This window comes from Diorhabda carinulata, chromosome 1 (assembly GCF_026250575.1).
Source record: "Diorhabda carinulata isolate Delta chromosome 1, icDioCari1.1, whole genome shotgun sequence".
Lineage (NCBI taxonomy): Eukaryota > Metazoa > Arthropoda > Insecta > Coleoptera > Chrysomelidae > Diorhabda > Diorhabda carinulata.
In genome coordinates, this window is record NC_079460.1 from 38695603 (window position 1) to 38709132 (window position 13530).

General features: G+C 31.5%; 1 protein-coding gene across 7 annotated transcripts in view; it reads right to left on the reverse strand.

The window, feature by feature from the left end:
• LOC130898665 (mucin-5AC) overlaps window positions 1–13530 on the reverse strand; it is a 282905-nt gene that overhangs the window by 60897 nt on the left and 208478 nt on the right. For all 7 annotated transcript variants that reach the window (XM_057808129.1, XM_057808113.1, XM_057808139.1 and 4 more), the window contains one exon: window positions 9585–9737. In XM_057808129.1, coding sequence (XP_057664112.1) covers window positions 9585–9737 — 153 coding nt within the window. The remainder of the gene's footprint in view (window positions 1–9584; window positions 9738–13530) is intronic.

Consider the following 13530-nt stretch of genomic DNA (forward strand, 5'->3'; position numbering starts at 1 on the left):
GAGATATTTATAAAAACTAGTCATCGAGATGCGGAAGATTTCTATGGAAAAGTCTGAATTTCATTTTATCAAGCTTTAAAAGCAAAGTCTTCAACATTAGAAGTAAGTTTTCACGATATTTTAATATTTAATATAAGTGAACCGAAATTTGCGGCGTGAATCATTGAAGAAAATATTGAGTGGAAATGTTATTGCGAATACCTAACAAAACGGTTAATTTCATTGTGGTTTTTATTCAAGAACTTTCAATTTTAACAGTACCTCAGCCGTTATTCCTGTATGGTTATCAGATATTACATAGGTTTGTAGGGCAACTCCACTCTATTAGACAGAGATAGGGAGAAACTTTATTGTCTTAAGAAAATTTTACAATTTTATGGACAAAGCGATACAATTTTATATTAGATAATATAACAATATGACCTAATTATAATATAATATTAATAACTTACTCCATACTGAATATTTAATTATGCCAGTCTCTTTATAGATTGTAGAATTCTGCTACAGAGTAATGAGTTATTTCGAGCAGAAATGCCTTTGTCAATCTCCGGAATTTATTAAATGTATTCGTTACTTTAAGGTAGCTGATTGAATAATTTTTTGGCATTGAAGATGATGGATTTTTTATCAAATCAGAGATGAGTTTGTTAAGTAAGTTGTGAAAGTGTTTGTGGACCAAGCAAACAGATTTAAAGAAAGAGCGGGAAGAGCTGAAATTTTGTATTTTTTACACCCCCAGAAAGGCAAACCATAGTGAAGACACGATTCGAACAACGAGTAGTGAATTTCTGAAACTGTTCGAGAATCGAGTTGTTTGGACGCATATTAATGGCAAAACAAGCAGAGAATAATTTTTCGACATGTACAGACCATTGAAGGGCACCATTAATATGTAGACCAAAAAACTTGATCGAATGATCTTCGCCCGTGGTGAATATTTGGACCACTTAAACGCAAATTTTATTTTCCATAAGAAAATGTTGATTAGCCTAGTGAATCCTATTTTTGATATATAACTTCTGTCAGTAAAAGTATACTTCAAGGAAAAAAATACAGAAGAAGCTATGGTGGAGGTGATAGAGTGTGAATTAGAGGAATAGGAAAAAACAAGAAACAAGTTTTGAGAATTTTTTTAATAACTCAAATAGAAATACATGTTAAATAATAAAGGGTCTACTGCTTTCCATTAAAAGGAAAACACTAATACAAGAAATATTCTATAATTAATCTGTTTTTCAAAGAGCTCTAGAACTCTTAAGCTGGTTGGCATTATTTTTGCCCTTGAAAATATTATTTAAGACTATTTTATTTTCACGTTATGTAATGTGAGAATGCCTTACTATCCACTATTTTCTTTTCATCATTCTTTCCATATTTCCATGTGCAAATAATCCAAATACTCCCAAAGGTCTTTTGTAAAGCCCTTGTGATATTCAATTTTCGTTTTTGTTTTGATTCAATTTCTATTTCATCACTTTCATATTCGCAGGGATTTATTTCGCACATTGGAAAAATATTCAAAGCGTGTTTGAGTTTGTCACCGCAGACATTCCTGGAATCTATCCGACAAACGTAAGTTCAAATTCTGTAGCTTTTTGTAGTGAAGGAAAAATGCTCACTATGAGAGAAATTTACGTTCTATACAAATCGTAAGTGGACAAATGTGCGAAGCTAATTATTTTTGGTAATATTTTTTAGCTACTTCCTGGAAGTAGGTAATAAAAGCATCGCGTGGAACAAATACAATAACAGCAAACACCACTAGGATAAAACCCTATTCGAACATTAATATTTAATTTTACATCTATTGTCGGTAAGAAAACTAATTTATATAACAATAATTTGCGTGGAACATATATTTGCTATATTTGCTGCTCATACGAGAGGAAATCGATGGAAATGTGTTTTTATGAAAAAAATTAATCATTGAAAAACATTAATTACTGTTTTTCGTGTCCTGGTGCTACCTAAATGCATAAAATGATTGTACATTTGACAAATAATGGAAATATTCAGTAATAAAAATTATTTTTTGAGTCATTCTTCTTCTGATAACTTTTTCATAAAACGACAACCGTAGCTTTAGCACAAATCAATAAAACCTCTTCTACCAGGTCAGTGTTTCGACTACCTTTTGCTTGAGTTGAGAGTGATGATTCGGAGAAAACAATTTGTATTTTGTAATCTAGGGTTGGTTGACTAGTGTCCAATATAGACTAACCAGACTTAATTGACTGAGTTGTTAAGATAGGCGTCTCCAGGCATAGGAATGGAACGTCAAAATGACGCGCTCTCAGAAAAAAGAAAAATAAAGAACCGTATAGTTTTCAACGTAAATTGAAATAAGTAAATCCTCGTCACTATCTAGAGTTACGACGACATGCCTACAGTAATCCTCAACAACTTATTTACTATAAAGTCACCATTATATAAGATGTGACGTATGCATTGCTAATTTGATATAGAACACAATTATTTACAATAAATTCTTTATTTGAATACATGAATAAGACAAAACGTGGGATAAACATTGCCTGCTTCTACTCTTAGTTTAGTCTTGAAACATTCACATTATTGATAAAAATCGTTTTTATTTTCTCGCCAGATATGAAAATCTCATAACTCTTCTCTTTGCGTATATTTTTAAGTATATACCAAGGGTTTACAACAGAAGAAATATCTGTGTACTTAATAAAAATATGAACAAATTATTGTAAATCTTGCGTTGTTTTCAATAGGTCTCGAAGAAACTTCCAACAGTAAAGATAATAGTAGAATAATGTCACACATCATTCGGTAGCTTCCGATAAATTTTTTTGTTTAGTTTAGGTCGATATAATTAATTTAGTGAATGGAAGACTCTTAAAATTTTTATAAGCTCAATAAATCCGGGCACCATTGGTGTGATTTATAAAAAAGTTGGTATAACAATCAAAATAAATTTCAGAGCCCCACTGCTAGATGAGAATTTATCAAACTGCAACAATAGACTGACAAATAAATAAAATAACTTCAGTCATTCAAATAAGTCGTAACAACAGCTCAATTTGATATAAAACAATATGCAAATCGAAGCTTTCAACGAAACATAAATCACATTTTACGTCGATGACAAACCAGCTTTAGACATATATAAAAAATTTCCATTTGTATGATAGGAATTCTTTGTACCAAAACGGTAATGAAGTTCGTATCGTGAAAAATGATTACACGCAATATGTGAAGTTTTTATTAAACAGTTTTTATTGAAATTCAATGTTTTTATACACACGCCTTTTCATCATTTTATTAAATATATTGTAATATTGCTGTGAACATATTTTAAATTTAAATAGAATCATTCAGCTTTATGCAATGCAGCAGAATTTGATATTAAAACGAGAACATTTTATCGATTTGAATTTTAATAACGGTCCACTCGCTTCATTAATGCAAATTTATAAAAGTTTTAACAGATCGTGATTTCATTTTAGAATTGAAATTATTTTTCTCGTCTATTTTTACCATCATTGTGATGGTTCACGGGAAAGAATGTGAACTCAAAAGTGTATTAGCACAGCTGATGATAATGTCGCTAAATAAAGCTTACAATAACCATTCTGTGAAATTACAAAAGTTTTAATAACATTTGTAGGTAATAGTTTCATTAAATATATGTCAGTGATTGAATTTTCCCGATTTAACATGAAAATTGGAAATTTTTTATTTTGTTCTCACCACATATCATACGTCTTTAAATTGGTGTTTTGCTGATTATTTCAATTCTAACTCTTGAATTGCTAAAATTGTCACGATATTGTTGTTTCACATCCCAAGTAGCACAAGTAGTTTTATTAACGAACAATAACCCTTTTCACAACAATTTTCGGAAGCTGAATGGTGATCTAAATAGTTTTAATACGGTTTTTTACATTTTTAAACAGCTCTTACTCATCTTAATAGGAACATTTTACTCTACCGTTTAATGAGATGGTAAAAACACTCACAAAAGAACAATTATATAGAGCTACTGTAACACCACAAGAGAACTCTGTTCTAGCTTTTCAATATCAACTATATCATTACTCAGCAATTATATTATATTAGTGAAAAAGTCTATTTTACCACTTTTTCTCAATGATATGGCGTCTGAAGAACAAATATTATTGATCATGAAATGTTATTAAAGACCATTGACCAAAATTTACCAACAAAATCTGTGAAACCATTATAAGATGATTATAAAAAGACGCCCCCCATTTGCATGTAAGCAAATTCAACTATTTATATAACTCTATCAAAAAAAGAAAATTAATATTTTTATGCCTTTAATGACTTTGATCAGCATAATTGACAAATTTCCTGAAAATGGGATAGCTTTGAACAAGTAAACAAATGCTTATCGTGATAATAACATGATAATCAACCAAAATTGATACTTGTACGGTCATTCATAATCACTTTACATGAAAGAATCTGTCTAGGTATAAGTTTTGTTTTCTTTTTTTCTCGCGAGCTTATTTATAAATCATATGCATTAAAACACCAACCATACAATTTTCTGATATTCGTTATTTCCTCAGAAAACAGTTCGGCAAAGAAACTCAACTGACACTATCACTAACATATTTTTGAAATAAGGTCGTTCTATAATCAATATTTAGTGCCAATATTATAATGACAAAGCATTCTTCTTATTTTATTGCTAATTGTACAGATTTTCCATTTTAATTGGCGTTTGTGTTTGCGAATTAAAATCTATTGTTAATTTAACCCCGAAATTTTAAAACAAGAAAGATAAGACAACACAAAAAATACAATTTTCATTGTATTTTGTGCCTCTTCAACAAGAGAATGTAAAAATGATTGTAGATCTGAAGGCTTTCCATATTCATGAAATATTTCAATCGGTTTGAATAATGCAGCTCCAAAATATTGCATGGGATGGGCCAAAATTTTTGATTTCAACTTGGACAAAACTGGCAAATTATTATTTCAGATTGAGTAACTGATTTTTATGACCATGATGCCAATACTGACCAGTCGTCACAATGTTTTGAGTAATCAACTTATGCTAATTGAATGACTTTAACTCTGAAGCACTTAAAAGACAACAATGAAGCTGTTCTATAAAAGCTTTACAGATCTAATAAGCCAAACAATTCGGTAATAAGAGTAAGCTGTGTTACTTGGGATACAATACCATATTCCAGTTTTGTGTTACCAGCTAAGTTTAGTACTTGAGAAAAAATATGTTTGCAAATTTATGAATTATAGAAAAAAGACGAAGTGTACTTTATTTTTATTTCTCATTTGTGACATGTTCGAATAACATGCAAATAGGTGCCAAAATACAAGGTGCTCGTAAAGCTTTTCAAAACATTTTGCATTGATATGATTTTTTTATGGCAACCCTTTTACTCTTTTTATGAAAGCGTAATAATAAATGCAAATTTCAAATTAACATTTTACGATTACGACAAAAGTATTTTAAAATTCATATAGGCAATAAAATTTTACTATTTGAATCTCACAGAGACAAATAACAGGAATTGCAATACGTTACAACGGAGATATGATATTTTTAAAAAACAAACAGAAAAGTTTAATCAGATTACAATTTACGAGTGAGCAGTTATATATGTATTTATTTACCAAAAAAGTATCTGAGTACAAATTATCGAGAGGAAATACCTAGTAGGAAAATATATATTGAATTCTGCTACTTTCAAATTAAATACCAACATCTCAAAAGAAGTCAAAATCCAATTCGTAAATAACCGAAACCTCACTATGTTTACGTGTACTGAATGTGTAGTTGTCGACAGTTATAATCAACATGGCTCGAAGGATTGAATATTTTTCAACGTAAGACTAACTTCAGATGGAATCATAAAACTATGAATTCAGAAAAACAGAATCTTTTTGAATTGATTAGACAATAATTGGTGATTTTCAAAATCAAATATAAACAGTGGTCTCAATGATTAGAAGTACTATCCATATAACATGTCGGTTGCAAAAAATGTGGGAGGAATACTCGATGAAAATTCTCCACTTACCCATCTGATACAGTTTTGAAATTAAAGTGCAAACTATATATAACCTATGTTATGTTTACTTTCTTTTTACCTCGAGTTCTCCCGTTCTCTCGCTAATAATCTTCTAGTAAATGCAATCTTTTGTGTACAAAGATGTTTCTGCAAAACGGCTAGAATTTGATTAGAATAATTAAATTGAAATCAGAAAGTAAATTTAATTATAAGGATTGAAATTTGCATGGAAAAAATCATTTTTATGTAAGTCAAATAATTATTTCATATAGGAGTACATCTAAAACCACCATAAAAATCACGCAGGTCAGTCAAATGTGTCGTTGTGTGTCTAATATGAACTTTTTGTTAGATATATGGGATATATAAGGGTTGCTTCTTTAGTTTTAAGAGAATAAAACAAATAAAAATTATTGTTTTTAAAAATATTAAGATCAATACACTGTTGTAATTCATTTGAGCAAACTCTCGAAACATTTTTTCCATTCCAATTGAGGTACCTCCTAAACATGTGATTTGAACGCATCAACCGCTTCTTCAGGTGTAGAAAAACATTGACGTTGCATTTTATTTTTATTTTCATCTGCAGAAATAAGAAGAAATCATTGGGTGCCAAACAAGACTGTAAGGCGGATGACCCATCAATTTGAGGTTTTGCCTGTATAAAAACGTTTTTGTTCGAACTGATGAGTAAACAGCCAAATATTTATGTAATATTGACTGTATGCGAGTGGAACTAATGTCCAAGTATGTCTCAATCTCACGGTATATCACAGCATTGATGTTTTCTAGCACAACAGCCGATTTTGGACATTATTCATGAAACACGGTGGCTCGAGATGGTGAAGCACCAAAAGTCGAAGCGAGTTGATCGTCACACTGCTGTTTAATCCACGTCGAAAGTCATGGAAAATCATCGAACGAATATTTCCGCGATTTATATTCCATTTTTTGACCAGGATGAGTGTTTTAAGTATCTGTAAACAACTCAAATTGCCCTCGTATGGCAACACGTTAAGAGTACGTTCACCATTAAACATGGAAATATCAAATTTGACATATTCACATCAGTGTTGCCATATCTTATTTAAATTTAATATTCTATTTCCCAATTTTTTCATCTGGTTATTTTTATTTTTCAATTTCTTTTCAGGTATACAGACTTTGATATAAAGTTTGCTACATAAAGTGTTTTTTATAGGAATTTATCAGAGATAGAATTATTTTCTAGTATCAGCAAATTTTTAAAATGAATTGGGAATTGTTGCGAACAAGTTTTTCATTCAACGGATAGTCCATATATAGTAGATTCTTTTGGTAAACTGTTCATATTTTCATTATAAGCTACTCCAGTATTTATATAAGGTAAAGCTCGAGAGTTTCTAAAACTATTGATTTCAAATAATCTGAGTCTCTTTCTATTTATCAATATAATAATTACATTTTTTACTTCCTTTAAATATAATTATTTATAACTTAATCCTCAATATTGTTCGAGACAGAATCTAGTCGATTCCAAGAGTTTTTGTATTAGATAGACGGCGTCGAAGAAACCAAAATACCTAATAATGTATGAAAAAATAATCTCAAATGTATCCAATAAAATTGAAAATAATTCAGATAATTGTCTGAGGTTAGCAAGAATGCTGTTATTTATTTAGCGGGATTTGTAATAAAATACTTTTTAAAACATTTAAATTTTCACTATTGCACTGATGTGATTTTTTTATAATAAAATTGACTCAAACTTTCCAAATATGGATTGAGGATAGGTGTAATGTGATTCTTCCCACTGAAATTTTTGAGGTGTTCATATTTTTCCTAGTTTCCAAATTCATCAGAGCTATTTCTGAAAAATATGTAGATATTGCATTCCATTATATTGGAAAACAAATCAATTTTGAAGAAACAAAAAGAAAGTTTCGTTTGAAGGAACAATGAAATTTGATTGGTTTATTCATTTAATATATAGAATATAAATTGAATGATAAAAATAAAATGGATCTTTTAAATGATGAATCTATTTTTATTTTCAATAAATTTCTATTGTTAAACTTTCACATTTTTTCGATTACGATAAGATAGAGTCGCTGAGACCCTTAATCATTCTTCTGGCTTTACTTGCACGCGCCTATAAACTCATTTATACGCGTTTCCTACCTCTTCTATTTCCATGATTACCTCACCAAATGAAAATAAATTCAGTGAATGAGTTACTGGTAGCTTCAGTTAACTAGAGTTGATAAATCGGAATTGATTGCTAGAAAACTAAAGCGAACATAAGCTCAGGTATATATTCCACGTTGGATAATAACTCCACCAATAATTCAAAAATAGAGTGCTTTAGAATAGTTATTCACTAAACATTGATAATGAATCATTCCGAGTGCAGTCTTCAAAACTCATAATAAATAATGTAGCTACAGTGTCCCGCTTCGTATTTTACCATCGCGTTACATTTTGATTTACTGTTTCAGTTTAGTGAATAGATGAATGTTGAATGTCGATTGTAAAGTCAACGTGAATTGTAAATTTGATGGATGCTCTGGAAGTCTTTCTGTCATGGTTACTTAATTGGGTAGATCACCATAATTATATAATTTTACATGGATCAATTTTATGGAAGTTGAGGAGATTTTCAAATACAACATCAATAATTTCACCTCTGAAATTATTTCGTAAATCAGTATTTCGAAAATGTATTCCGCTGTTCTTCAAAGGAAAAAACAACTACTTTCCTGGCTAACGCCTCGAGGAATATTGAGCGTGATGTAGATCGAACTTTTTGTCGATATTAACGTCTCCAATGGCTCGCAATTGCAAGGAGAGTATGTAACTACTGACTAGTTTCGACGTTATTACGTCTCATCAGAGCAGTTTAACACCCCTCGTTCGGGTTTGAGACTCGAACTGAAGACAACGTCAAAAAGCGTCGCATTTGGTACATCTAGTTAAACATTTTCCATTCTCACTTGCAACTGCGAACCATTGGTCAGGTAGAAATCCAGCGTGGTCGCCGATAATATATATCTTACCATTGATCTATATGAGGTGTGCAAATTTTATCAAAATTAAGGATTTCTACTATTCACCTAATTTCGAAAGTTGTAGTTGGTTACATGCATGTTCAAGGTAACTAAAAATGTTGAAGTTGAAAACTCTGGTGCACAAGACACTGCGGCTGACCGTGATCTCTGATATTCTGTTGTGTACGGAACTACGGAAAGTTTATCTTGCACGACAGCTGACGCCATTTAGAAAATGAAAAAATTCATTTGTTGAGTTGACACTTCTCTCCAGTTGTATAAAAATGCGATGAAAAGGACAAAAATATTAACTATGATTGCCATAAAGAAGGAGAATAATTGGATCTTGCTTACTAGAAAAGGGAGAATGCTCAAACATAGCGGAAAGTTGCTAAAACTATTGTATTCTTATTTTGATTCAATTATCAATTGTTATACTATTCATTTCTCTTTTGACCGGGCTAACAGCTTAAATTTATAACAAGAACACTAAATAGAATTCCAATAAAATGGATAAACCAACCTGCATCGCTCTCCGTCGGGACGCCCAGACTGTTAGAATTGTCATTGATGAAGGCCTCAGCTGAATTGGTAAAGGTCTGCGGAGAGAGAGTGAGATCTGGACCACTCGATGAGTCGAAGAGATCGAAGGTGGCAGTAACTGCATCGCTCCCACCTGAAATACAAAAGGATCCTCGTGAGAATTTGCGAACATCCCTAAGGTTCGACGGTCGTCTTTAGGATAGAGTCGTGATGCATTTAGACGTTGGGACGTTAATTTAGTGCATCAGGTGTCCATGTGTTTCGTATTTTATATGCGACAATGATTTCACTGATTACTCCATTGTTATTAGATATTCAACTTGAAAGTTTGAGGATTTGATACAAGTCTATTATTGTATTAATCATAACTATTCTATATTTTTTGTCTACAAACTTATAATACCGATAATAATCGTTGATTTTTCTTGATGAAAACAATATTTTTTTAAAATTCCCAGTGACAGAAACGTGAGATATTGGAACAATTTTTGGTCAGACAAAATTGGGTTTAGTGAGTTTCCATTTCATAAAATCTAAGGAAAATATGAGTATTTGTAACAATTACAGTGACTTGATGTATGTATGTAACGGAATTTTTGAAGCAAATTTATTAAAAACCGATTACAATACAATAATTTTATAAATATACGAGTATACGAGGATGGTCCCAGAAATATCTGGCCCAACAAAGAAATCACAAAAATTTAGAACAAAATTTTCAACGTAATCTCCTTATAGGTCCATACACTTTTCTCAGCGATGTTCAATAAGTTTGATACCCTTTTTATAATAAGAATCGACAAGATCCTGAAAACAGCTATCAACTGCCAACATCGCCTCTTCATTGTTGGAAAATCTTTGATCACCGAGCCATTTTTTCAGGTATGGGAACAGATAATAATAGGATGCATGAGGTAGCAATTCAAAATTTAATTCGTTCATTTTGTCCTTTGCAATAACGGATGTGAGAGCAGGGGGGTTGTTGAAACAAACCTTTCTTCTTAGTCAAATGCGGTCATTTTTGCTTAATATCTTGCATAATACTTGCCGTTGACAGTTTTTCCTTTTTCAAGATAGTCAATGAAAATTATCCAACGCGCATCCTAAATAACCGACGCCATGCCCTTGCCTGCAGATGGAATGCTGTCTTCGTCTTCTTTGTACCCAGCTCTCCCTCCAAAAATTCGGCTTTATTTTTGTGAAACATTGCCAAACACATGATGCTGTTTTTGTTCCATCGTGAGCAAACTCGGCACCCATCTGGCGCACAGCTTTCTTATGTCCAAATTTCCAGTTAACATGCGAGGTACCGCACTTTTTGAAATGCCTACTATGTCTGTTAGCTCACGCAAGTTCAGTTGAGGATCAACCAGTAGAGCTTTGTGGATTTTTTTCTGTAGTCTTTACCTAATTCGGTCGACCATTGCGATGCTGGTCTTCGCAGGTCGTACGGCCTCGTTTAATCTCTGCTACCAAATATCTCACTGTTCATAACGAAGGAGAAGTCTATCCCAGAGTAGAATCTAGTTCAGCTTTTACATTGGTTGAGCTAATGCCTTTCAAGTAAAAGCATTGTATCATATAACAAAAACTAATTTTTTCCAAATATTAAACAACGTGGTGTATTCAAACTTGAAACATATGCTGTATATATTATGTACTTTCTAATACAGTGATGTATTTCAAGCAATTATCGCTATCTCTAGGACAGGCCAGGAACTTCTGGGACCATCCTAGAATTATTCCCAATTTCTAGAAGTGCTTTGTGTCTAAGAAACACTCATCAAAGAAAAGTAGTAGACACATTATCCACTTTTGGATAAGTTATCGGCTTTGGATACAAATGCCAAGAATCATGATTTAATAACGAACCAATCTAAAAATTAGAGAATAAAGTATTTTTTTAATACTTATAATAAGAGTATCTATTAACATTATATATCCACATCACTCTTTTTTACATTAAAATCATATCTTATATTAATCACTTTATATAAAATGTTCAAAAAATATTTTCTAGCTTTCTAGTTTTCATAATTTTTTGAATTTTTTTGTTCTAGATTGTTCGTTAACTATAATATTACTATGTACCGTTTGTAAATCTTTAATATATTATTCTTTCTCTATTTATTTTTTATAGATTTGCAACCGTTATTTTTTTTCTCCTTAAATTTATGGTGGTTATCATAGTTTTCACTACCGAATTATTCTTGGAATTGAACGTCAGAGTATGTGCGAAAACATCGATTTCTGGATAAAGCGAATAATATCATTAAGACTATCTATAAGGTAATTTGCATTAACAAGAGAGTTAATCCTCAATGCTTAATTGAAACATGAATTGGACAACAAACTAAAACAATGGTAATGAAAAAAACTGTGCAAAATCCATTAGCAGACAATATTTATCTAGAAATTAAGCTTAAAACACAATGTGATGAATGGAAGTGTTCATATGGAAATATTCTGTATCCAAAAATATGATGTATTTTTGTTTTCTTCTTAATCGTGACGTTTTCGCATACGAAAGTTCTTCAGAATGTTAGAATTTGAAAAAATTATTTATTCGATTAATATCGCAAAACACCCTTGAAAGGGACCGAAAAAACTACATGGTATACAAAATTTTTTTTTTACTTTCACAATATATTATCACTTCTATCTATCAATTGCCCCTATAACTACAATTAGTGGAGAATATTCACAATCTTGTTTATAATTATGTGAGTAAACTTGAAAACTAACCACAGCGATTACTCTAATAGAAATTTTGTTTATGCTTATCTTTCGCCGTACAATTATGTGCGAATATAATGGCATGGATTCTCCTGGGTGTTGTATTTACAAGTTCTTGACAATCTTGTGCCGTTAATGTATCCCACATTTCTGGAAGCGTTGCTTTCAATTCTCAAAGTGATCTTACAAGAGATGCGTGTACGTCCTTTTTCATTTCATGCCATAGAGTCTCTATGGGTAAATATTGTTGTCTTTAATTTATTTCCATTCTGTTTTTAACATATGATATGAATCTTGATAGAATATAAAATCCTCTTCCAAATCCAAAGCTTCTTCCATCATGAGCACTAAAAATTCTCTAAGAATGACACATTTGGACAACATCGATCTCCGATGACGGAAGTTCAACTCTCCGTTTTACATAATACTCCGACTCCAAATGAAGATGTGACTCTCTATAATCTTCTTCTACCTCTCTCTTTGTCCTTCTTCAATGACCCTTTCTACATATTTATTTTCCGGCATTTCCATTTCACTCTTCGAGCTTTATAAAACTTGTTATTAATAAGTTAGTTCTTGTACTCTAACGTCTTTTATTTTTTTTTAATTTTCCCAAAAGTTTCTTCAACACCTTCTTTTCCTATATAGCCATTTTTGTTTCTTATGCCTTTGTTGAAGCCCATGTATCACTTCTGTGTGTTACTTTTAATCGAATATTCTAATTTTGGCGGCTCTAAATAAATACTCAATGATCCCACGGATGTGATACCTTCCGCTATTGTTTTATTTATTTCACTTCACTTCCCTGTTTTTATTTGTCAGTGTTCTTATTGAGTATTCGAATTATTTTTCTGTTCACTTCCACTCCAATCTCTATATATTGTTTTCTACCAAACACATTTCGACACCTCTATTCTAAGTCAATAATTTTTTGCAGCCTTTAGTAATTTACAGAATGCGTATCTTCAATGGACAAATGTAGATATTGCGTTTCCACAAGGCTTATTAGTATTATACACTGATGACTCGAAAACAGAAAATGGACACGCAGAGCAGCCTTGCAAGCACTTGACTCTTTCATAGGTTTCCCAAAAAGCCATCAAGTCTTGGTCATAAAGAAGTGGAAAAACGAGAAGAAATCAGAAACATGGATTAAGACCCCAGTTCTGAAACAATCGAAAAGATTTTTT